A 26,700-nucleotide genomic window follows, 5' to 3' on the forward strand; every position below is an offset into this window, starting at 1 on the left:
TAATTTCCTTCAAAGAATATTTTTTTAATGATATTAAATTTTTGGAGTGAGGTAAGGGCTATTTTACCAGAAGAATATACAAACTAATATAGAACGCCTCAGTATTACTTTTAATATCTAAAAAATATTCTTTTGTATATTTAATTTATTTTTATTTTTAATCACGTATTTGGGAATACTAATAGTAATTATGTATATTTAATGTTAATTGTTGCTCGGCAATAGCCTTTTCCCACAACCAAATTAGTTTAATACATTAAGATCATAATTAAGAAACCAGTTTTTGCCTTACGGACAACCGACTATTCAATTAACTTGCTTGTGTTCTTCATTTTGTATTTTTTCTAATGATTAAAATTCATCCGTTGAATGATATTTTATCAATCCACAAAATCAAATTTACAGTGTGGACAACAACCGCAGTGTTGCGTTCCAGTTTCAACTGGATTTGTATTCGATTAATGTTGTAAAATAAGATTTTTATTTTGTATGGTAAACCTATCTAAATCAACGCTTTAATTGAGCGAAGGCAAGTTAATTGATCAATTAACACCTAAACATAAAGGCTGTTAGGATAGTCGTTTTTACGCATATTAATTGTGATACTTTAACGTGCCAATGAGTTCCAACTTTAGGATACGAAGTCCAATTCGAAAAGTTTAATGTCTAAGAAACCTACTCCGTCCTAACACATAAAGGCGAATACATCTATGATGATTTTTGTACATGATTCGACAATTTTTTTAAGGTAGCGATAAATTATTGAACATATTTATGCATAAGGAAATCGTTAATTAGAGGTTGTCTTACAAGCATGCAAAAATAAAGCAAATTTTACGTACCTGTGCATTGAGAATTGGATGACATTTGTTGAGAAGTTTTCGCTGGACAAACAATCCTTATTTCTAATATCAGTCGTTCAATAAATTAACCAATCAATTGATCAAGTTTGTTTCAAGTTATTCAATTGTCAAAAATGTTGTTGAAATAAATTTTTATATATCAAAATATTCGTTTCAGGCAAAAAAAAAAATAAGAGAGAAATAGTTAGTTAAAAGCATGTTCATCCTTAACTGCACATTCAATTTTGTTTGCGGAGTACGTTTTTTTATTTATTTTTTGTTACTAATTATAATTTAATTATCAATAAACCCTTTTTTCAATCGAGTCATTGCTGTGGAGCTGAATATGAATGTATGTTGAATTCACCCATGAACAAGTATGTATATAAGGTTGTTCAATAAGAGAGAGCGTTGCTACTAGCCCAAATTTTTTCGGTTTGTTGGTACACTCTTCATATGAATGTATGTGAAGTTTCATTTCAATCTGTCAATTCATTCTTTGTTTTCAAGTCATTTAGTGTTGCCGTGTCACAGTATTTTTTTACAATGGAAAAAATTTAATATCGTGCAGTGATAAAATTCTTACTTTTGGAAGGTGTAGCACTAAAGGAAATTCACGAAAGAATGTCGAAAGTGTATAATGATTGTTCACCCACAATTAGAACAGTAAAAAATTGGTTGCTGAATTTAAACGTAGTCTTAAAGATGATCCACGTGAAGAACGTCCAAAAAGCGCGTCAACACCAGAAATCATAGCCAAAATACAGGATATGGTTTTGGAAGATCGTCGATTGACTGAGAGAGATTTAGTAGAGGCTCTCCACATCTCATTAATCAGTGTGAGCCATATTTTAAGTTAATTTTTGGGTTTTAGAAAGATGTATGCACAATGGGTGCCACATTCGCTAACAATGGAACAAAAACACATTCGAATGCGACTTTCTCTTTCGCGAAAAAAGACCCGGTTTGCAGAAGAGAAAAATCCTTGTTCATCAGGACAATGCACCGTGTCACAAGAGCATTATGACCATGGCTAAAACGCATGAATTAAAGTTCAAATTGTTGGAGTATCCATCGTATTCATCAGATTTGGCCCCCAGTGACTTCCATTTGTTTCCAGAACTCAAAAACTTTTTGCGTGGCAAGCGTTTTTCATCAAATGAAGAAGTCATAACGGTTGTTGAAGCGTATTTTGGAGGATCGTTGAATAATAAAATGTATTTTAAATCATAAAATTGGGCCTTTCTTATCAAACGACAAAACTTATTGAACAACCTCATATATACTTGTATACTAATATTTAACGTAAAATAACTTAGGTTATAATACTTTTTACTACTAGAATGTTCCAATGCCAAACAACTTTGCAAGAAAAAGAAAAATGTACAAATGACTTCCCACATTATAGGCAGGAATATGAAACTAGTCAAGCCATTTCAAACCATTGTGCTCTCAAAATGTGGAATTATTGATTTGAATATGTTCAATCTTCCAGCGTGACGTAAAAATTCGTCATTGTATGAAGGTAATGCTCCAAAAGATAATAGACTGCACCGTAAGTTCTTACCAGAAAATCGGATCGTTAATAAGGATAAGATAAAATATATATAATAACATTTTCCTTAATCGAAAGTATAAAAATGGCATCAACGAGAATCCCGGTTTGGTTTCTTAATCAATATATCAATTGAAAAGTTGAGTAGAGGAACCACTTCCCAAGTTTAAGAGAAAGGTCTGCTATTGTATTGTATAATTTGTTCTATCATCTCGAAGAAATAATCTCATTAAATTCTTTCCCAATTAACATATAATTTTTAAATTAACGAATACATTCTTAAATAAGAAAAAGCGTCAGCTTTGGTTGTACATTTCTTATAGCAATAATATCGTCGCTCGCATGACCAACTAACGGAACTGACATTTTTTCCGAAATTGAGTTAGGACCACTATGGGACTTCTTTAGGCATGTCGCATCTTGTGTGTAAATTATGTGATTGTATATAGTACCGTTATCTCAGAAAACGACATAACATTCTCAACGTATCTGCAGATGGACCAAAAAAATTTTTCACTAACTAACGTAACTGCAATTTAATACCTACTGCTATACTTTATAAAGGAATTTTCCAATATTATTGCAAGATATTATTTAATATGCCAACAAAATGCATGCAAAACTACAGTATTCTTATAAAACAAGTAAGGAAAGGCTAAAGTCGGGCGTGGCCTACTATAATATAGACGGACGGACGGACGGACAGACATGCTTAAATCGAATCAGGTAGTGATTCTGAGCCGATCGGTATACTTTAAGGTGGGTCTAGCTCGCATATTTCGAGGTGTTACAAACAATTGGGGCGTCGTCAACATTACATCGAAAGAGATCGACTTATAACTCTTCAAGTGGAAAGCCATATTGATAGATTTCCACGAGTGGAGTCTCATTATTGCCGTAACAACTCGACTCGAGATTACCTTAACGGCGATCTGACAATAAAAAAAATGTAAAGTTTGTTTACAAAGGAAATTGGAGAGCCAGCCTTTCTACTTATCGAAAGATATTTCAAACAAAAAATTTTTCATTCCATCGGCCCAAAAAAGATCAGTGTGGACTATGTATGAGTTATCATAAAGGAACTGAAGAAGTCAAAAATAATTTAAGCACACGGTTTGAAATACACAATGAGAAAAAAAAACAAATTTCGACTAATTAGAAATGGATGTAAAGAAGCCGCTAAAATAGATCGACAATTCTGTGCGCAACTTTTGACATGCAGCAAGTCATAAGTCTTCCAATTTCAATGGACAATGCTCTATTTTATAAGAGACGCCTTTCTGTATATAATTTGACATTCTATAATATTGCATCTGGTAATTGTTCTTGCTACACATGGAATGTGTATTAATGAATTAGCAAACGAGGCGCATCTGAAGTGTCTACTGCTGTTTATCATTTTCTTCAGAAGTATGACAATAATGGCTGCAAAAAAGTTTATCTGTTTGCCGACGGATGTAGTGGTCAGAACAAAAATTCAGTGACAGTTGCCACTTTACTATATATAATAAACAACTCAACTAATATTGAAGAAATAGAGTTAAGAATATCGGTACCTTGCCATGGACAAAACGAAGGAGATTCTGCCCACAGCGCTATCTCCTACGTCTTAAAGAAAAGTGGTGATGTTCATGTTCCAAGTCAACTAAACCCAATGTTCAGGCTGGCGCGGTTAAAGAAGCCATACAATGTAGTTAACATGGATTATTCTGATTTTTTAAATTTCAAGAAATTGTCCATTCGAAAAGACGACTCAGGAGAACCAATAAACAGGACCGAAATGGTTGAGTACAGAGTAGAAAAAGGAGAACCTTTCAAATTGTTTTTTTTTTTTAAATAAACATACAGACAAATATTATAGATCCTTGACTCTAAAACGCCTTGTTGTCAGTTTATTGACGGGAGAGATTTCAAAATTAAACACGACTCCTCCTAAAATACCTCAAAATAAATCCGAAGATTTAATATTGCTTAATACTGGAGATACGCCAGTAATCAAGTTATGTGAACATACAAATTTTTATAAATCCCTTCCTCATTAATTACAAATATTGTTTTCATTAATTTTTTTTTTATTTTTGTATTTCATATCTATAGTCCAATAAAGATTAAAAAAAAATTCAATTCAAAATGCTGTTTTTTTTTTTAAATAAAAAAAAAACGTATCTGCAACTAGGCAAAAAAAAAAAATGTCACAAAGGTAACGAATTTGCATTGCAATCAAAAAATCGCATTAAAATCCAATATAATTCTATTTTGCCATAGTAATATTGAAGAGTAGACGTCAGAGTACATAATTAGAAAAGCAGACTGAAAATATCATGCATACCTTTCGACAGGGACAATGGAATAAAGGGTCAAAAATATTAAAACTGTTCTCCTGTAAAATTTTGTAAATGTCAGTTCCGTTAGTTGGTCTTGCGAGCGACGATATGTGCCATAACCAATTCCGAACAAGTAAGGAAGGCCTAAGTTCGGGTGTTACCGAACATTTCATACACTTGTAACTTGCCAGAAGTAAAACTAAGAAAATATCTTCAGGTGTAAGGTCTGTAAGTTGTATGGGGTCTAGAACAAGTTTTGATTCCAGTTTTTCCATATATTGAGAACATTTTTGACATGCCGGCTTACTATTATTTGAAAATATCCTCTCCGAATTTCTATAATTTATATCACATATTGACCAATGTTTTCGATAAAAAGTTCGAAATTTGAACTTTGATGCATACATATATTCGGTATCTGGAGACTTGAATAGGCTAGGTATGATTTAAACAATTTTTGGTCATAAGGTGGCCTTCTTTTATCCCACTATTCGAGCAAAGTTTTTATACTCTCGCAACAAAGTTGCTAAGAAGAGTATTATAGTTTTGTTCACATAACGGTTGTTTGTAAGTCCTAAAACTAAAAGAGTCAGATATAGGGTTATATATACCAAAGTGATCAGGGTGACGAGTAGAGTTGAAATCCGGATGTCTGTCTGTCCGTCCGTCCGTGCAAGCTGTAACTTGAGTAAAAATTGAGATATCATGATGAAACTTGGTACACGTATTTCTTGGCTCCATAAGAAGGTTAAGTTCGAAGATGGGCAAAATCGGCTCACTGCCACGCCCACAAAATGGCGAAAACCGAAAACCTATAAAGTGTCATAATTAAGCCATAAATAAAGATATTAAAGTGACATTTGGCACAAGGGATCGCATTAAGGAGGGGCATATTTGGACGTAATTTTTTTGGAAAAGTGGGCGTGGCCCCGCCCCCTACTAGGTTTGTTGTACATATCTCGGAAACTACTATAGCTATGTCAACCAAACTCTATAGAGTCCTTTCCTTTCCTTCAGGCATTTCCATATACAGTTCAAAAATGGAAGAAATCGGATAATAACCACGCCCACCTCCCATACAAAGGTTATGTTGAAAATCACTAAAAGTGCGTTAACGGACTAACAAAAAACGTCAGAAACACTAAATTTTACGGAAGAAATTGCAAAAGGAAGCTGCACCCAGGCTTTTTTTAAAAATTGAAAATGGGCGTGGCCTCGCCCACTTATGGACCAAAAACCATATCTCCGGAACTACTAGACCGATTTCAATGAAATTCGGTATATAATATTTTCTTAACACCCTGATGACATTTACGAAATATGGGTGAAATCGGTTCACAACCACGCCTTCGTCCAATATAACGCTATTTTGAATTCCATCTGATGCCTTCTCTGTATAATATATACATTAGGAACCAATGATGATAGCGGAATAAAACTTTACACAAATACGGTATTTGAAAAATATGTAAATGACGGATAATGAAATCTCGATTATCACTTTATCATGCGAGAGTATAAAATGTTCGGTGACACCCGAACTTAGCCCTTCCTTACTTGTTTCCCTATAAATTCATTGATGCTGGATTTACATTATGTGTAGTGAATGAATCAGATGGAACTTAAAATTGCGATATATGGGAAATATGCGTGGTTGTAGAGCGATTTTGTTTTTACTGGAGCACATGAATTTGGTCAAAATCGGTCGAATAGCCTCTGGGATATGGCCCTTCTTCCCGGCTCCAATAAAGGCCTTTTGTTGCATCCAAGCTGTTAAATTGACTGCCTCTGGAGTATTGATTTATCGCGCTGTTAGTAGTTATTAACGGAATCGTTATTTGGGGAATGGGCGGGGTTATCAACCGATTTCATATATTTTTGTTTTGTACCTTAAGTGGTTTAGGATATGTACATTAAACCTCTTAGAAGGCGGGTCATGATTTTTTTTATTTTTCCTTAAGTTATGGCTTGCACAGAACTACGAATGGACACACAACAATCACTCGGATTTCAACTCGTATCGTTATCCTGATCATTTATATACATATGCAAATATATGTAACTCTATAGCTAACATGATTATTTCTAGGTGATACAAACAGCCGTTAGGTAAAAAAAAATATTATAATCTAAACCAACATGTTGCAAGAGTATAAAAAGTAACCGAAAAACGGTTTGTATCCAAACGAAAGCGTTTAGCTTGTTCTTCTCTGATGTTAACAACCTTCAAATGAATTAAGGTTACTTAATACGGAAGAAAGATATTTTATAAAGAGATGATGAGATACGGATTTTGATCGGTCAGTCTGAATGGCAGCTACATATGTATTTGCGTTAATGATGGGATCCGAACAATATATTCGGATATTTTAGCATTGGCCTTAACATTAATATGTGTCAAACTTTGTGCAGATATCTTGTCAAATAAATCTTTTTCCATGCAAGGACTCCATTTTGAACGAACAGTTTGTGCGACAGCTACATTTTATTTTAAATTAGAGGCGTTTTGGGAAGATCGACCACTCAAAACTAAGAAACTAATATGTTTTAGTAGTATACGTACATACGTTGACACAGACAAACAGATGAGCTAGACTAAATATTAATATAATTTTTGCGTAGAAAAAGTATAACTAAACCATTCAGTTCTCCTCTGGAAGCGACAGTGCTCGCAAAATTTGCTGTTAGTGCTGTGTGAATATTTTATGGCACCTACCTATATATCCCGTTAGGTTTATTTGTTGGTATTAATATATCTCGCTTAGTGTTTGTTGATGGGAATCATATGTCCCATCGTCACAGGTCCTCCTAATTTCAAAGATAAAACAAGTAAGGAAAGGCTAAGTTCAGGTGCAACCGAACATTTTATACTCTTGCAACTTGCAAGAATCAAAGCCAAGGAAATACCTTAATGTGAATACTTTAAAAGAATTAAAGAATTATTGGTTCAAATTTTTATCCCGTTCTAGTAATTACTTCTGGATTTGTACACTGGAAAGTGAAATAATCCACTGAAATTTAAAAATGTAGAAAGTAGGCGTGGATGTACTCCGATTTCGCCCATTTTCACACTGCGTTAGAATGCTGCGTACTAAATTTAGTCAAAATTAACAAGTCGGCTCCCGAGGTATGTGATTTCACCAAAATGTGGGCGGTGCCACGCCAATTGGCCATTTTCACACCGGCTCCCATACAGCCCTCTCATACCTTTTCGGAGTTAAAATATAATATCTCTGGCGTGTTTAGTGATTCATTGCGTTTTTAGTAGTTTTAACAGTACCGTTATAAGGGGAGTGAGCAGGGTTATCTTCCGATACCATCCATTTTCACACCGTCGGTAGGAGTTCTTAATATTTTAATATTTGCGCTGGGCTTTAGTGGTTTAAGTGCTATGTATATTAAACTTATTAGAAGGCGGTGCCACGCCCACTTTTTCAAAAATTTTTAGTAGTGGGTGCTCATTGCTCCCCTGTGCCAGATGACAGCTTAATACTGAATTAGATGCGTAGGTATCGCACTTTATAGGTTTTCGGTTAACGACGTTTTGTGGGCGTGGCAGTGGAATATAATATAAAGAATTTCCAATGCTGAGGTATCTCTGCTGGTTGCTTAACGGTTCGAAAGGTTTTAGGCGCACACCTCTATTTCTTCTTATTTACTGGCGTAGACACCGCTTACGCGATTATAGCCGAGTTAACAACAGTGCGCCAGTCGTTTCTTCTTTTCGCTACGTGGCGCCAGTTGGATATTCCAAGCGAAGCCAGGTCCTTCTCCACTTGGTCCTTCCAACGGAGTGGAGGTCTTCCTCTGCCTCCCCCGGCGGGTACTGCGTCGAATACTTTCAGAGCTGGAGCATTTGCGTTCATTCGGACGATATGACCCAGCCAGCGTAGCCACTAAAATTTAATATCTCTGTCTTTTAATTCGCTATACTACGTCAATGTCGTCGTATATCTCATACTGCTCATCGTTCTAAAGAATGTGATATTCGCCGTGGCCAATGCGCAAATGACCATAAATCTGCCAGTCATGGGTCAAATTAGTAGGTGTGACAACGTTGTAACGACAAATCATAATGCCGCATGAAATGTTTTAAAATTTTGAAGAAATATACATTATTAATAAACATACACAAAATATTTCAAAAAGGAGAGCTAAGTTTTAGCTAGTAAGTTGCTATTTCCAAAGTTGATAACAAAGAGTCCTCGACAGCTCCACAAATTTTAAGTGCGCAGTTGCTATTTTTCTTCACTAATATACCACTTATATTGTATATAGTGTTTTGTGAGGTTTTGAGTTTGAATGAATTGAAAATCTTAAAAAGAAAATCCGTAAACTTTATTTTTTGTGTATTTACGATCATTTGCAATTACATTATTTGACACAATTGATATCCAAAATATCGCTCTATAAATACTTTTCCCAATGTATTTGTCAAAAAATATTTACTACCAAATGAGACTGGTCAAGCTGTGACTGTCACTGATGCTCGATTTACCGAAATTGGATGTTACTGATGTGGGCAAATACGTGCTCTCAACAAGACGGCGCCACATGTCATACAGCCCTTAAAACACTTCAATTACTGCATAGGGGCCAGATCGAGTGATTCAACAACAGAAATATTTTAATGGGATTATTTAAAATCACAGGTTTATTGCAACAAGCCCATAACAACGCGAGCTTTGAAGGAGTAGATTCAACGTTACATCAATCAAATTAAGCCACATTTATGGAGATTATCCTATGTACTTTATGATTCAATAAAAATATTACAATTGAAAGACTAAAAACTGTGTGTTATATTTAATTCCAATCTTGGGTTAATTTTAGGACACCCTTTACATAAGATATCCACAATTTTTACAATCAAAAGACATAAACTAATTGACTTCTGCTTAACTTTTTTGAGATCTCTTGTCGAGTACTGATATATGTATGTATGCGAAATAACCTCAACCAAAGGGAAAATATTTAAAATATTAGGTATATGAAAAAAAAGTTAACGAGAGAGGCGGAAATCACTATATTAGGGATATGTGGTTTAGACCGAATGGTTTCGTATTCAAAACAACATTATGGTTGTTCGCGCCTATCTGGCATCATCTCTCTAAACATATGTTTGAAGCTTTATAGGCAACACTTATATGCTTGCTATTAAACCAGCTTCCGCTTTATCTCTCTTCAATAACGAAATTCGTCCGCATAGCACGCTTTATATTTCAATCCGCGATATTTCATCCGCGATCGCTATTATACATTAACATATTTTGGAGCTTCGAGCCTTCGAGCCGGATATCATCGCATATTAATGATATTCCGCAAATTCGCTTTTACTTCTAACATTTTTCTGCATTTTAAATATTAATCATGTCTTCGGCTAAAATTCGCGATTCCGCGCTAAATGCCATCAAACGCTATTTGCAATCTAGCAAAGTGGATGCTCTGTCGGTAGACACTGAAGTAATAACTACTTACCTCCAATTGTTGGAGGCGCAATGGATTCGGTTTTGCGTAGCATAACAAGAGGTGGAACTCATATGTATGTGGCGACGAGAAGGCTTCCATGGAGTAGCAGGCACGCATACAAGGTGAGGAGTGGTACAGCACCGCCAAAGCTAACCTGAAACGCCTTTGCGCAACTCAAAGGCAGCAGGCATTGCAAACTATCGTTCATGATTCAACTGCTCCAGTACCGCTTCCAAAACTACATTTGCCGTCATTTGGTGGTGATCCCACTCAATGGCTTCCTTTTCATGATGCTTTTTGCTCATTCATTCATACGAATGGCAATTTGACGGACGGAAAAAAATTACACTATTTACGAAACTGTTTGGATGGGGAAGCATTCGATTTGGTGATTATCTTAGCAGTATGTGATAGCAACTACGCTGAAACTTGGGACTTATTGACTGCGAGGTACAAGGTTATGCGTGTCATGTTGGACAGCCACATTAAAGCACTCATGGCAATTGGGAGTGCAACCAAGGATACTGCTAAGAGAATAAAGCAAGTGCTAAATTCCGAACATCAACACGTTGGTGCTCTACGTGCACTCGAAATACCTGTCTTGTTCACCTAACCGTTTCAAAGGTAGCACCCGAAACCCGCAAGCAATGGGAGTTATCGCTCGTCATGGACGATCTACCATCTTTCTCAGTTCTTTGAGAATTTCTTGAAAACCGCGCATGCTCACTGATGATGGTACCATTACTCACTCACTCTACGTTTGCTCACAGTTCAGTCAACTCGACTCCAAGGGTAAACTAACTGCAATTATGAAGTTAGGTACGTGCATAAATTGTGTCAGCAAAGGGCATATCCTCACTAACTGTCATAGCACATCGTGGTGTCGCATATGCCAATGACGTCATCATACCTTACTTCACGAAAACTTTACCATTAACCCGCGAAGCCTAATGCTCCTTCAAATGAACAACGTTTAAATGTAACCCCACACTACTCCGGCGCTGATCGCGTCATTCTACTAGCAACCGCTGAAATTATGGTATAAGTTTATATCGGTCGTTGGCAACCTGCTCGTGCACTCCTTGACAACGGTTCGCATGCCTCATTCGTCACCGAGGCGTGTGTCCAACGCCTTCGCCTTCCCAGAACGCTGTCATCCGTTGACGTCACTGGAATTGGGTCACTGCAAGGAGGCCGTGCAAATGAAGAAGTTACATTCTCCATATCAACGTTTGATACCAAATTTCAAGTAAGTACGCTCATCTTATCGAAAATTACTAGCAATCTTCTAACCTCCGCTTTACCGATAACTTCTTGGCCGCATCTTACGGATTTGCCATTAGTCGATCGCCATTATTCCTAGCTCGGGCCAATAGACATTTTAATTGAAATGGACAAATTTCTGCTACACGGACTCCGTAAGGGTGAACGGGGTACACCAGTGGCACACTGTATTCGGATGGGTACTGTTTGGCAACGTTGCCAATTTGCGAATCCCACCGGTGAACTTTCATTTCTGACCTTCATTTAACTCAACTCATCCACAAGTTTTAGGAACTCGAAGTGCTATCCGCCCGCAAATTCTTCTCACCTGAATAATCAATGTGGGAAAAAAATGTGCATCGGATGGTCGCTACATCGTGTGTTTATCTTTGAAGAAAAACGTATCGATAGGTGAATCAAGAGAAGCAGCTACTCGAGCATTACTCCGCATGGAAGATTTGAAGGTAACGAACAACTTCGCAAAGAGTGTACCATGTTTATGGATGAACTCACCTCTATGGGACACATGGAACCAGCTGAGACGACAACAGATAAACTCTACTATATGCCACATCATGCGGTGATAAAGACCACAAGTCAAACCACGACACTATGAAGTCAACCTCTGGGAATTCCTTAAACGATGCCCTCATGATAGGCCCACAGCTAAAACCAGATCTATTTTCTATTTTGGTTCGCTTTCGCACTCACCTTTTTGCATTTTGCAATCATAGCCGATATCGAAAAAATGTACCGCCAAATTTATGTCGCTAAAGAGGACACATAGTACACCGGTCAAGACGATTTTTGGGTCTGACATCTACATGTTTAATTTTAGTTTCTCCTATGACAAAAATTAAGAAAAATGTTTTTTTCCGGTTAAAGTTTGCTTTGGTAGAAATTAGAGCAATTTTTCGATGATTTTTATATTTTTTCTACAATTTCACTATAGATTATAATTAGAAAACTTTTTTTTTGATACAAGAGTCATTTTTTATTCAAGATTTGTGATAAACAATAATATATAAATGTAAAATAACAAGAAGTTACTATCTAAAAGTGAATATTTTTTGTATTTCTTTTATGCTCATATGAGCTTTCTCGTATTAAACCCCAAATATACTTATCGATGTAGATCAGCCCAAAGCAAACTTGAAGAACTAAAGATTAATATTTAAGTGTTTCTCAATGTCTAGAATCAGAATTCAAGCATGAGAACAGTAACCCCAAAAAAATATTTTTTATTGACCGATGTTATCAACGCATAGTTTGGCATTCGGATCCAGCAGATCCAGTTCGTGATTATCGAATTTTAATTTCGCATCTCTTAGCCGTTGGAGACCAAATCCGCACTCTTGGTACCATATGGCACACAAACAACGATTGGCTTTCTATAGCAGTGAGTTTTAACAACCTGCCTCCTAAACTTACAAAACGAACGTTTCTCTCCGACTCAAGCAAAGTATTCGATCCACTGGGTTTGATTGTGCTCTGTACAATCCGCTCTAAGATTTGGTTACAGAAACTTTGGCACTCAAATGTAGATTGGGATGAACCAGTTCCTTTAGAAACAGCGAGGGACTGGTTGGCACATCGTCGTGAATTACCGCAACTATCAACGTTAAAACTACGGCACTGGTTAGGAACTAGCAAAACTTCTGATTCTCAGTATCACATTTTTACCGACACATCAGAAGTCGCATACGAAGCCGCACTTTACTGTTGCACAAAATTTCCGCACTATACGATTAATGTCGTACTAGTAGCAGAGAAAACAAGAGTAGCACCTCTGAAAACTATTTCGTTACCACGACTCGAGCTTTGTGCAGCTCATTTAGGAGCAAAGCTAGTGAAGCAAGTTCAATCAAATCTCAACCACACTTTTTCAAGATTATACGCATGGACGGATTAAATGTTTACCTTAACGTGGTTACAAGGAAACCCTAGCCGTTGGTCAGTATTCGTGACCGATCGCGTCGCTGCAATACAAGATGTTCTACCAGCAACGCATATTACCATCGCAACTTCTCACACATTAACTTTTGTGACATGGTCCGCAATGGCTACTCGAGAACAACAGTAAGTGGCCGATTTCTGCAGAATCACACACTACAGATCGGGAGCTAAAATATAGCAAGCCTGTAACACTGCTGGCGCAAACTGATGATTGGAATTTTTTGAAGAAGTATGTATCATTCATTCAGAAAACTTAAACGCATCACCGCTTGTTTATTACGCTTCATCAATAACGCAAGGGCTAGCGCCGGGATACGAAAATCCGGCAGCTTGTCTTGAGCTGAAATTCAAAACCCTGAAATAGCATTGGTAAAGGATACTCAATAAGTTGTTTTTAAAAAGGAAATTTTTAATTGCAGAGAAAATAAGCCAATACATACACGAAGCAGTCTAACACGACTACAACCTTTTCTAGACGAGTAGGAGGCCGCATCAAAAACGCACGGCTTTCGGACTATGTTAAACATCCTATACTAGTGCCGAAAAAATTACCGTTCGCTAAATTAATCGAAGCATAAGTATATCTTTGAACATTACATGATGGACCTCAGATAATGCAAGCCGCGCTTCAACAACGATTTTGGGTGCCAGGCATTCGTAACCTCTTCCGTGGTATATATCGAATGCATGCGTTGTAGACGACTGAGTTGTCAACCATTACAACAACTCATGGCTGATCTGCCTCCAAGTCGCGTCACTTCAACCAGATGTTTTTACTAGCGCAGTCGATTACGCTGGCCCTTACGCCGCGAAGTTTACGCATGGAAGAGGTGCAAAATCTACAAAGGCATACATATGCTCATTTATTTGCATGAGTACTGGTACAATGCATCTCGAGGTTGCTGGAGACCTTTCTTCAATCTGTCAGCACATTTACTCTGACAACGGCACAAACTTCGTGGGTGCTGAAAAGGAATTACGATTAGCCTATGAGCGCTGCATTCGCGTTGAAAACGTGTCATCATATTTCGCAAACGCCCAAATATTTTGGCATTTCAAACCTCTAAACGCCCCTTACATGGGTGGCTTCTGGGAGGCTGGTATAAAACGTATCAAATATCTTCTTAAGCGGGCCTTAGATTCTTCGCTTCTAACTTACGAAGAATTTGCAACAGTACTGACTGAAGTTGAAACCTGTGTAAACTCGCGACCTATTTGCTTTATTCCTACAAAAGTAAACGACTTTGAAGTCTTCACGCCTGGACACTTCATGATTGGCGAACCGCAAAAGAGACTTCCCGACCCTGACGTTGAAGTCTTCAACGTTGGCAAATCACTCTGTCAATTAGACAGCACTTCTGGAATCGATGGCGAGACGAAATGGATACGTTCAACGCCGAATTTGCAGAAAGATGACGTCGTTATCATACATGAAGGCAACGCGCCCCCAACGAAATGCAAGCTTGGCCGTGTTATTGTTACTTCCTCAGGGACGGATGGTCAAGTTCGGGTTGTAAATTTGCAGACATCCGAAGGAGAGCTGTTAAGGCCCGTGATCAAGCTAACGCTACTACCAACCAAGGGGGACATATTTTCTAAATACATATATGATATTCTTAGATTTTAATTAAAAATGTACTTCTTTGAACTGTTGTTCAAGGCGGCCGGTATGTTCGCGCTTATCTGGCATCATCTTTCTAAACACATGTTTGAAGCTTCTTGGGCAGCACTTATGAGCTCTCTTCAATAAAGTAATTCGACCGCATAGCACGCTTCATATTTCAATCCGCGTTAATATTATTCAACTTCCGCGAACGCTATTAAACCTTAACAATGGTTAAGAAAATTTATAAACAAGTAAGGAAGGGCTAAGTTTGGGTGTCACCGAACATTTTATACTCTCGCATGATAAAGTGATAATCGAGATTTCATTATACGTCATTTACATATTTTTCAAATACCGTATTTTTGTAAAGTTTTATTCCGCTATCATCATTGGTTCCTAATGTACTATATATTATACAGAGAAGGCATCAGATGAAATTCAAAATAGCGTTATAATGGAAGAAGGCGTGGTTGTGAACCGATGTCACCTACAGTACTTGTCCAATAAATTACGAACGAAAACAAAAATTTAATATTTTCAATATAATTTAATAATATTGAATATGATTCAATACAAAAATATGATAATTTAAGTTTAATGTATATAGCATATAAAAAATAATTTTTTTTTTTAATTCGCCAAATATTTATGTTTTTATTAATTATTAAAGTTAGAACTCCGCATAATTTTTTTGTTCGTTCGTAGTTTATTGGACAAGTACTGTATATTTCGTACAGCTCATCAGGGTGTTAAGAAAATATTATATACCGAATTTCATTGAAATCGGTCTAGTAGTTCCTGAGATATGGTTTTTGGTCCAAAAACAAAAAAAGCCTGGGTGCAGCTTCCTTCTGCAATTTCTTCCGTAAAATTTAGTGTTTCTGACGTTTTTTGTTAGTCCGTTAACGCACTTTTAGTGATTTTCAACATAACCTTTGTATGGGAGGTGGGCGTGGTTATTATCCGATTTCTTCCATTTTTGAACTGTATATGGAAATGCCTGAAGGAAAGGAAAGGACTCTATAGAGTTTGTTGACATAGCTATAATAGTTTCCGAGATACGTACAAAAAAACTTAGTAGGGGGCGGGGCCACGCCCACTTTTCCAAAAAAATTACGTCCAAATATGCCCCTCCCTAATGCGATCCCTTGTGCCAAATTTCACTTTAATATCTTTATTTATGGCTTAGTTATGACACTTTATAGGTTTTCGGTTTCCGCCATTTTGTGGGCGTGGCAGTGGGCCGATTTCGCCCATCTTCGAACTTAACCTTCTTATGGAGCCAAGGAATACGTGTACCAGGTTTCATCATGATATCTCAATTTTTACTCAAGTTACAGCTTGCACGGACGGACGGACGGACAGACAGACATCCGGATTTCGACTCTACTCATCACCCTGATCCCTTTGGTATATATAACCCTATATCTGACTCTTTTAGTTTTAGGACATACAAACAACCGTTATGTGAACAAAACTATAATACTCTCCTTAGCAACATTGTTGCGAGAGTATAAAAATTAGCCGTAAAGTCGAAAATCAATTTACTGGGCTCCTTGTTGTCAAGGATATTATTAATCATAATAACAGTATTCTGGAATAGTTACATTGGCAATTTACATTTTTATTGTCTTTGTAAATCACAATCATACATAAATAGGTATGATGGAACAACATTTTTACAAATATCATATTGAAATATTGAATTGTTTTGGCTTTTAACATTAAACACTAAAAAGTAGACTGTGGCCATTTTTAGGTTCCTAACCTACATCCTAGCCAATTGTTAGCCAAATCGGTTTAGCGATTCTTGAGTTATAAATGTATACATATATTACAAATTCGACGGTCATTTTGCAAAAAAAAAAATGCCTAAGTTAGGACCTTCAGCAAAACTAAATACCTACAGGGTTTGTCCGGAAAGTAATATGACTGATTTTCTACCGCTGCGACTGTAATTCGAAGCACGCGCGCACCGACTGGATTCGAGCGAGCGCACATAGAAGCATTTCCCTTCAAAAACCGGACAAAACTGCGAATTACAAACTACAGGCTACCCTACTAACCGTACTACAAAAACCCATTTAATAACACATTACAACAGCCAATCTGGGGAGTGAGAAATTCCAAGTCAGGGTGATGGTACTAGGTCAGTATAGTAAAACCCTCAAAGGGTTTGGCGTTCGTATGTGTCTGGTTTTGTTTATGACCTTTTAAATTTTTTCCTTATCTTGATGTTTTTTCGCTTAGTCGTAACAAAAAAAAAAAACTACGTTTTTGCCAAAATGTTACAACTAAGCGAAAACTTTAACATCAAGATAAGGAAAAAATTTAAAAGGTCATAAACAAAAACAGACACATACGAACGCCAAACCCTTTGAGGGTTTTACTATACTGACCTAGTACCATCACCCTGTCTTGGAATTTCTCACCCCCAGACAATAATCCCAAATCTCCCAATAATCTTCAACCCGCTATATTGCCACACAAGTAGTCGGATTCTGGAAAATATTTGTTATGGATTCTGGACAACATGGTATGTATTTAATTTTAATAATATAAATATCAATTTAATTAATGTATTATTTTGTTTTTTTTTTCGGGAAAACAATGGAACATCAAAAAAACGAAAAAATATTTTTTATTTTTTTAGAAATTAGGGTTTATGTTATAATGTTGGGGGAGGTCGAGTTATAAATTAATTTTTTTACTAAACTACAGGGTTTTTACTTATCATTTAAACCTTAACTTTTTCCCCATCTTTCCCCGCTTAAAAAAAACACATTGAATCAGGTTGGTCACTTGCATAAAATGAGTACTGCTTTTATTTATTTATTTTAATTAAATACTGAAATCCTCCTAAATTATTCTAGACGAGTTGTATATAAATGGCAGAAGGGGGCTCTATCGGAACCGGTGTGAAAATTGGACAATGGGCGTGGCACCGCCCATTTTTTGGTGAAATCCCATATCTCGGAACCCGACAGACCGATTTCGAGTAAATTTAGTATGCGATATTCTTTAAATATTTCTATATCACAGTGTGAAAATCAGCGAAATCACGCATACTTCCCACATAACACAATTTAACTTTCCATTTGATTTTTTCACTTTCCACTTGGCCTTGCTCCATATGATTGGTGATTGCATGTGCGGTACCTTAATGAAACCCTGAGAACATTTCTTTGAGTATGTGGCACATTAGTAATATGTGGGATGAGCAAAAATAGATCAAATATTCAATATAAAATGCTCGGTTGTTATATTCAATCATGCATTTTTATTAATTTTCATTCATAAAATCACTTTAAATAATTTTGTCTGGTATTTGAGACCAAATTCTCCTATGTATGTGGAGCGGCTAGTCAGTTGCCAATGTTCGTTTGAGCAGAGGTACGCGATTAAATTCTGTGTGTGTGTTGCTTTAGCAAAAAGTAGTGTGTTTCGGTGGCACCAGGCCTTTTTGAAGGGCCGGGAAGAGGTCGCTGATGAATGATCAAATCCAAAGTGAAAACGATGCTCATTGTCTTTTTTGACATCAAAGACATCGTCCACCATGAATTTGAAATTCAACGAAGGAACAATCGTATCCGACAAGACATCGCAGCCGATTGGAAGTTGCACCACGACAACGCCTCAGCTCACATCGCCTTTCTTGTGACCAGCTACCTAACCAAGGACGGTATCCCAATGCTTCCGCAGCCGCCCTACAGATGTGGCCCCTCGGACTTTTTTGTTTCCTTGCCAGAAAATGCCGATGAAAGCCAAGCATTTTGAGACGATAGAGGGGATGCAAGCAGCATGCACCTAGGCTCACAAGGCTAATCCGAAAAATGCCTTCCGTGACACCTCCATTGCTTGGAAATCGCGCTGGCAACGCTGCACCTTTTTATATAAAAGATAATATATCGCGCTGAGGTACTTTGTGGGTCGATGTCACCCATTTTCGTCACCAGCTTATAGTGTACTAGAGTACCCATCCACGCTTTACTGTGTGTGACCCATAGATAATACTACCACTACCATCTATGTATATGATTTATATTCGTTAAATTAATACTATTAGTTAATGAGATATAGAATTTTTGTGAAGCAACTTGTGTTAGTTTACAAATAAATGGATCATAAAGCATTTCGTGTGTTAATAAAGCATTACTTTTTGAGGGAAAAATACTGTTGAATTTGGGCTCTACATCAGGAAAATCCACCGTTGAAAAGAGATTTACTAAGTTGGAAAGAGGCGAAATGAGCACCGAGGACAACGACGCCCTAAAGAGGCGAAAGCAAATAACCGTTTCTGAGAACTGTTTGAGTAATCGTGATAAAACCGAATTTTTGGGTCAGTTTGTGACAATAGAAACATGGTTCCATCATTTACCACTGGACTCCAATCGACAGTCATTCTAGTGGACTGCACATGATCAACCGGTTCACAAACGTGAAAAGACAAAAAAGTCTGCTGGCAAGGTTATGACATCAGTCTTTTGGGATGTACGTGGTATAATATTCATCGACTGATTACTGAGCCAGTTATAATCTATTGCACCGCGACCTCCGACTCGCTAATTATAGGCACGTTGCCGCCACCCCGGCCGGTCGGTACTAACTTTCGGTTGGCTTTACAACATACTTATTTGCAAATCATCCAATCTGCGGGAAATCTTAAAACATTTCTGTGAGCTTCTTTTTCTGATAATGATGTGTCCTTGCGTCAAAAATTTATATAAATGGGTTAATACTTCCCCTAGCTTCCACATACCTAACATATAGATTTTTAAACTTCTCTTCATACCGGCGGATATGTGATATATCTTAGCAAAATGAAGTTAACATATAGTGTTGAATCACTACATAGTTGTAGTATAAAATAAAGTCGTTTTTTCTGTCCCTATGTCCCTTCGTATGCTTAAATCATAAAAACTTCACAACTGGATTTTGATGCGGGTTTTTTCACACGATAGAGTAATTGGAGAGGAAGGTTTATATGTGTAATAACATCCATTAAATTGTGGAGAAATACTGTTTTTTTTTTGAGGTTTCTAATGTGAAGCCGTAAATAATTACACTTTTTCCACTCACATTACAAACGTTGGCTGAACCCTACGATACTTATTAAAACAACGTCTATCATGGATATCCCACAATAACATTTTTTTGTCTTTTACTCTTAACGACAAATAATGGCTAATTTTCGAAGCGATTTTGACCAATACAGCATTAGTCCTTATCCAATTAAATATTTTAAATACATTGTTGATTCCATATATCGGGTGATTTTTTAAGAGCTTGATAACTTTTTTTAAAAAAACGATGAGATGAATTTGCAAAATCTCATCGGTTCTTTATTTGAAACGTTAGATTGGTTCATGACATTTACTTTTTGAAGATAATTTCATTTAAATGTTGACCGCGGCTGCGTCTTGGGTGGTCCATTCGGAAAGTCCAATTTTTGGGCAACTTTTTCGAGCATTTCGGCCGGAATAGCCCGAATTTCTTCGGAAATGTTGTCTTCCAAGCTGGAATAGTTGCTGGCTTATTTCTGTAGACTTTAGACTTGACGTAGCCCCACAAAAATAGTCTAAAGGCGTTAAATCGCATGATCTTGGTGGCCAACTGCCCATGCATCCCGAAAAATGCACTGTTTGGTGTGGTTTGTACGCTGGTGGAATCATTGGACCGTATTTTTCAAAGATGCTGTTGGACGCAACGTTACGGTGAATGGCGATCGCTATCGTTCGATGCTAACAAACTTTTTGTTGCCAAAAATGGAAGAACTGAACTTGGTTGACATGTGGTTTCAACAAGATGGCGCTACATGCCACACAGCTCGCGATTCTATGGCCATTTGAGGGAAAACTTCGGAGAACAATTCATCTCAAGAAATGGACCCGTAAGTTGGCCACCAAGATCATGCGATTTAACGCCTTTAGACTATTTTTTGTGGGGCTACGTCAAGTCTAAAGTCTACAGAAATAAGCCAGCAACTATTCCAGCTTTGGAAGACAACATTTCCGAAGAAATTCGGGCTATTCCGGCCGAAATGCTCGAAAAAAGTTGCCCAAAAATTGGACTTTCCGAATGGACCACCTAAGACGCAGCCGCGGTCAACATTTAAATGAAATTATCTTCAAAAAGTAAATGTCATGAACCAATCTAACGTTTCAAATAAAGAACCGATGAGATTTTGCAAATTTTATGCGTTTTTTTTTTTTAAAAAGTTATCAAGCTCTTAAAAAATCACCCGATAGATCTATATGGCATATGATTTAAATGAATATTTTCGAAGATATTACAAATTTAAAAATTGCTAGTGAGAGTTTGGTCTAAATTTTTGTCATTTTTGATCCATTATTATGCGGCAAAGATGCACTTTGAATCTCACTGTAATATCTCAATGAATTACCGATATTTTTCGCCAAGAAATGAGGCATAGTCACAGCGGTATCTGGTGGCTGCAGTAGTTATGCTTTGTTTTCTACCATTTTTGGACGGACGGCTTATCTTGGCGAGTTGGAATCATCTTTTCTCTTTCGATTGCACGGCGTTTGTCAGACCGAGATTTTAATATCTCGTTCGATTCTTCGATACGACCTAAGCTAACTTAGTTTCGCCATATATCGATGCAAGCCTTTGAGTTATTACTTTTTATGTTGCTACTATTTATTATTATAAGCAATTTTTTTAAATATGCTTAACTATTAAAAAACTTCGGTGATGCTTATTTTAGCACTTTAAATGCTCTAACATTTAACTAATAGCTGAAACTTTACCAAATTTGAAATGTAATGTATATCAAAACTATAAAATTTGTGGGCTACTGTAAAGAACAGATTGTGCAACTTAAGATTTTGAGGAATCGAAGACTATCTACGACGGGTTTCTGTCGAATCAAAACTCAGACACTTATATTGTTTCCGTTTGATAAAAAAAAATTTACCGTTCTTCCATTGCAACATTTTGAATAAAACTTTTTGATGTACAAGTATATACATATGTGTTTCTACACAAAACATTAAAACAGGATTTCGATTAAGCTGTCACTGATAGTAGCATTCATAATATACCATTGCAATAATTGCAAATGCAATAAAAAATCGAATGAATTAGAGAAGTATATATAAGTTTATTACAAAAAATATTTTGATTACATTATTGAAATTTCTTCGTTCATCCTATTTTTCTTTACCATTTTTTTCAGTTTATCAAACCGCTGGACAATGTTTAAGTACAAACATACATACATAGTATGTTCATATATTTTTGAGTATAACGGTAGTTGGTAGTCAAAATACTACATTTTGATGTGGTAACTACGTTTCATTACTTTTGTGGCAGATACAACAAACGCGTAATATACGTTCTGTAAACAAAAGTAAGAAAAATTTTTATTTTAAATTTGGATATATATTATAGAATTCGGATTAGAAATCGTTAGTTTGAAATGTTTAAGGTCCCTGGGTAATTTAAGCAAGTAAATCACCTTTTTTCGATATACCACTTCACACACAATTCACTTTCAATTTCTTTAATCTTTGAAGATTACTGGTATTAAATCCGTATGATTTTTAGTCAGCCCTAACCTTCAAAAGATACGTGTACATAATTAACAGCTAGTGTTTCATAAGTTATACCATTTTGAGTAAAGCAACTTGTGTTAGTTTACAAAAAACTAGATAAAAAAGGAATTTAATTTAATAATAAAGCATTTTTTGTTTTGGGGAAAAAATACTGTTTAAGCCAAGGTTTGGCCTGATGAATATTATTCAGACTCTGCTATCGTTGAAAAATGGTTTACTAAAATTAAACAAGACGAAACAAGTATCGAGGACTATGCTGGCAAAATAATTTTGGTTGACTGTAAAGTGAAATTGTTCGCTTATACCGAGATTAAAGGAACGTACAGTGGACGGAATGACCAATATGTCACGAATTGCGCTGATATTATTTTTATAATCGATGCACAATAAATCACTGCAACTGGTAACTTTTTGTTTTGTTTGCCCCTTTATATTCATCCTGCTGTAAGCTTTCAAAGTTGACATATAGCGCGACAAGTAACGGAGTTATAAATAGGGACGCTCTAAAAGTAGACCGATAGGGACAGCAAACGACGCCATATTTTTTCCCGCTCCTTTGACATTTCTCTTCAGTAAGGTTTGCCATTTCATCATTCGGAGCCGGTGGCCTCAACTTTAAGAGCACTACGTCCAATTTATGGTCGTCATAATCGTCCTGTCAGACCAACAATTGAGTGTCTGGTAGAAAAATTGCACAGTAGTGCCAGTAGTGTCAAGAATATTGCTGACGCTAGTGCATCAATTGCGGATGATCCAAATCAGTCTCTCACATGACGTTCTAAAGCGTTGGGCACTTCTGTGACGTCGTTGTGGCGAATTTTGCAAAAAGATCTTGGCCTACATCCTTACAATATCAAACTGACGCAGGAACTGAAACCGCTTGACCACCAGAATCGGCGTATGTTCGTGAATTGGGCTGAGCAAAAACTTGAAAATAATCCGAATATTCATTTAAAAATCATCTTCAGCGATGAAGCTCATTTCTGGCTGAATGGCTCCGTCAATAAGCAAAATATGAGTTGTTGGTCACTCAGCATGGGTCACCATTGAATCCTGAAAAAGTTATGGTTTGGTGCGGTTTAGGGGGCGGCGGCGTCATTAGGCCGTACTTCTACCGTGATGATCAAGACCGGCACGTTACTGTTACTGAGAATCGCTACCGCGCAATGATAACTTAATATTTTTGGCTCGATGATATGGACTTGGACAATATGTGGTTTCAACAGGATGGCGCCACAAGCCACACATCGAATGTCACAAACGAATTATTGAAAACCAATTTTGGTGAACGTGTTATCTCACGAAATGGCCCAGTCAATGTGCCGACTGGGCCGTACGATTTGACGCCGTTAGACTAATTCCTGTCGTAATGCCATAGAGTGTACTTTCACAGGAATAAAGAATTTAATTGAAATCCCACACCGTTTTTGTTTTATTAAAAAAAACTTTTGCAGCGCTGTTGTTGAAAACCCCGTAATATGCATAAGTTTCCCCCGCCTTTTTCGGTAACAAATGCATATTTGGAAAGTATATACATATGTTTTTGAATTGTAGTGTTTTAATTGAAAGAAACAAGTATTTGCTCAAAAAAATTATTCTGTGCATTTTGCGTAGTTATTGTAGATTTGTCCTTGAAGTCAATCTCAAAGATGATGCGCATTTTCTTCGCCGTACTTCCGTGGAGTAAATCTTACGTTCATACGTTGGATTCGGGGTAGTGATTGTTTAAGTTGTTAATGCAAACTATTATGAATGTGAAATGAGCAAAATTAACTTACAGTTTTTCCAAAACTCGCCCTTTTTAACTTGGCACAATGAAACTACGTTTTGAATGAATTTATTGTTGAAAGTAAATATCAAACCGATGAATTCAATAAAATAAAAAAGCAATTGCGAACTTTTGTGAACAAACTGACATAAAGTAGAATATGGAATATGAGCAGTATTTGAAAAGGAGTGGTTGAACAGAAATTTTGTACTGCTGGACCTAAATGTAAATACATATGTCATCTGGACGTTCAGTTAAATAATTTAAAGACTGCAAGACGAACCCTCTAGTACGAAAGGTTGGCGTAATTTCTGATGTAAGTCTGTGTAAAGAGTTGATGGTGGTCGCCACGTAAGTCTATACAACAGTTGAAAGAGAAGTGCTTGGCCATTAATTTCGATGATTGGTTCTAATGCCGATTTGGCATCAAAATTTTTCAAAACTGTCCAATGTGATACAGAAGTACCTATTCCACATCCCAACAATGGCTCCCGAAGCAAACTGGGTAGACGTCAATGTCCATGTGAACTATGGCCTGTGAATATGCAGTGAATACGGAAGCTTTTCGCACTTACACATGTGTGTGCACAAAAGATTTTCGTTACTTCCGGTAGCATCACACCCGAAGAAGTTCTAAATTGACTACAACGTTTCTTTAGATTCACTGATCACATCGAAATTGAGAACATTATCAAAATTTTCAAAACTGAATATTAAACTAGACGAAGAGGTTAAATTGTTACTTTTAGCTGAAAATTTATTTTCGTGCAACTGTTCTTCCGATACTTCTGTCTCCGAATATATATTTTTTAATGTCATGAGCGTGAATTATAAAGGGGTTAGGTGGGTTTGAAATTAAAAAAAAAATAGATTTTTTTTGTTGGTTTAATTAAATTCTACAACACTTCTAGAACATTGTCCTATATTTTCATGTTGATCCGAGTATTAGTTTCGGAGATACAGCGTTGAGAACTTGTGCGCTCCAGGTTTGCTAAGCTAAGTGCGCCGTCTTTAAACACGTTTTTCTCGAAACTGTGTTTTTGAAGTCGGTGGACACGAATTCTGGAAAAGTTATGGACCGATTTAGTTCGAATTGTGTACACATCTTTAAAATAACATTATCTAGTTATTGAACGAAGGGTTTTTTTAATTCATTACAACTTATATTTTTTTAACCAACGAATGACGAAAATTTAAACAAAAAATGAGATTTTTTGTTCAAGGTCTGAGAAAAAATTAAAGTGTTAGTTTTTTTCATTTCCTTCTTTCAAAAACGAGATTTATAAATGTACTAATGGAATATCTTTGGTTTGTTAATTTTAGATACACCCAAAGAGATGAGGTCTCAACGGCTGAATTTTCAATATTTTATGTATATATACATATATTTATATCAAAATTTCAAGAGACATTGTTCAAATATGTACCTTTGATATGCCATATTATATTTTTCAAATATGAAATGTTTATATTAAAAAAAAAATCGTAAAAATACCTTTTGTTTGTACCTCTGAAACCCACCTAAACCAGAACGGAGATCGTTCTAATCGTTCAGAAGATTTAATTAATCCGTGCCAGATTGATCATTTCGTCCCCTGTGGAACGTGTTAGATATTATATACATATGGTATTGTGAATGAATCTTTGGGTATGCGAAATCTTTGTTCACATAAACTTACGAACTTTTCGATCACCTGTTTTATGTGAAATTACACACTACTAATGAGCAAAGTTTTCGGGTGTTTCAGATAATATCATACCATATTGTTTTCATCGTGTTGTTTGTATAAGAATATTGGCAAAAGTAATTACAATAATTAATTCACGAGTAATATTTCTAGGTATATCAATATTGTATATTTGTAGGCGATCTACTTTAAATAAAACAACTAATTTTAGTTTAAATTTCAAAGCAGGATTAAAAATTAGCAGCTTGAAACAAGTTTCACTGCAATTCAGAAAATCCTTCCTAATACTTTAAGGAGAATATAGTAATTGCGTATCATATCTGCGAAATGTTGGTGGTATGCACAGTCAACAAATAAGAGCATAACACTTAAAGGTCACTCACGATCTTCCGAAAATATGTTTTTCAGCTGTAACATTTACACATTTTTTAAGCAGGCACTTCCCATTGTATACGTTGTCACCACACCTGTTATCGGTAGCAACCAAATTAGGCGACATGCAACCAAAACCAAAAATTTGTGATGACGGAATACTAGCATTGCCATTGTACAAATCATTATCTATATTGGGTGCAAAGCAATCTTGAACGCAGCTTTTTCTTTTGAATCCTTTATTGTCACTATTAACAACAAATGCATAGCATATTCTTAA

General features: G+C 36.4%; 1 protein-coding gene across 1 annotated transcript in view; it reads right to left on the bottom strand.

The window, feature by feature from the left end:
- Positions 1–819: 819 nt before the first annotated feature.
- LOC126764612 (calcium/calmodulin-dependent protein kinase type II alpha chain-like) overlaps positions 820–26,700 on the bottom strand; it is a 112,502-nt gene continuing 86,621 nt past the window's right edge. Inside the window, exon 10 of the mRNA XM_050482278.1 lies at positions 820–905. Within this exon, the coding sequence (XP_050338235.1) occupies positions 835–905 (71 nt within the window). The 3' untranslated portion in view covers positions 820–834. The remainder of the gene's footprint in view (positions 906–26,700) is intronic.

The sequence above is a fragment of the Bactrocera neohumeralis genome, unplaced genomic scaffold (assembly GCF_024586455.1).
Source record: "Bactrocera neohumeralis isolate Rockhampton unplaced genomic scaffold, APGP_CSIRO_Bneo_wtdbg2-racon-allhic-juicebox.fasta_v2 cluster09, whole genome shotgun sequence".
Lineage (NCBI taxonomy): Eukaryota > Metazoa > Arthropoda > Insecta > Diptera > Tephritidae > Bactrocera > Bactrocera neohumeralis.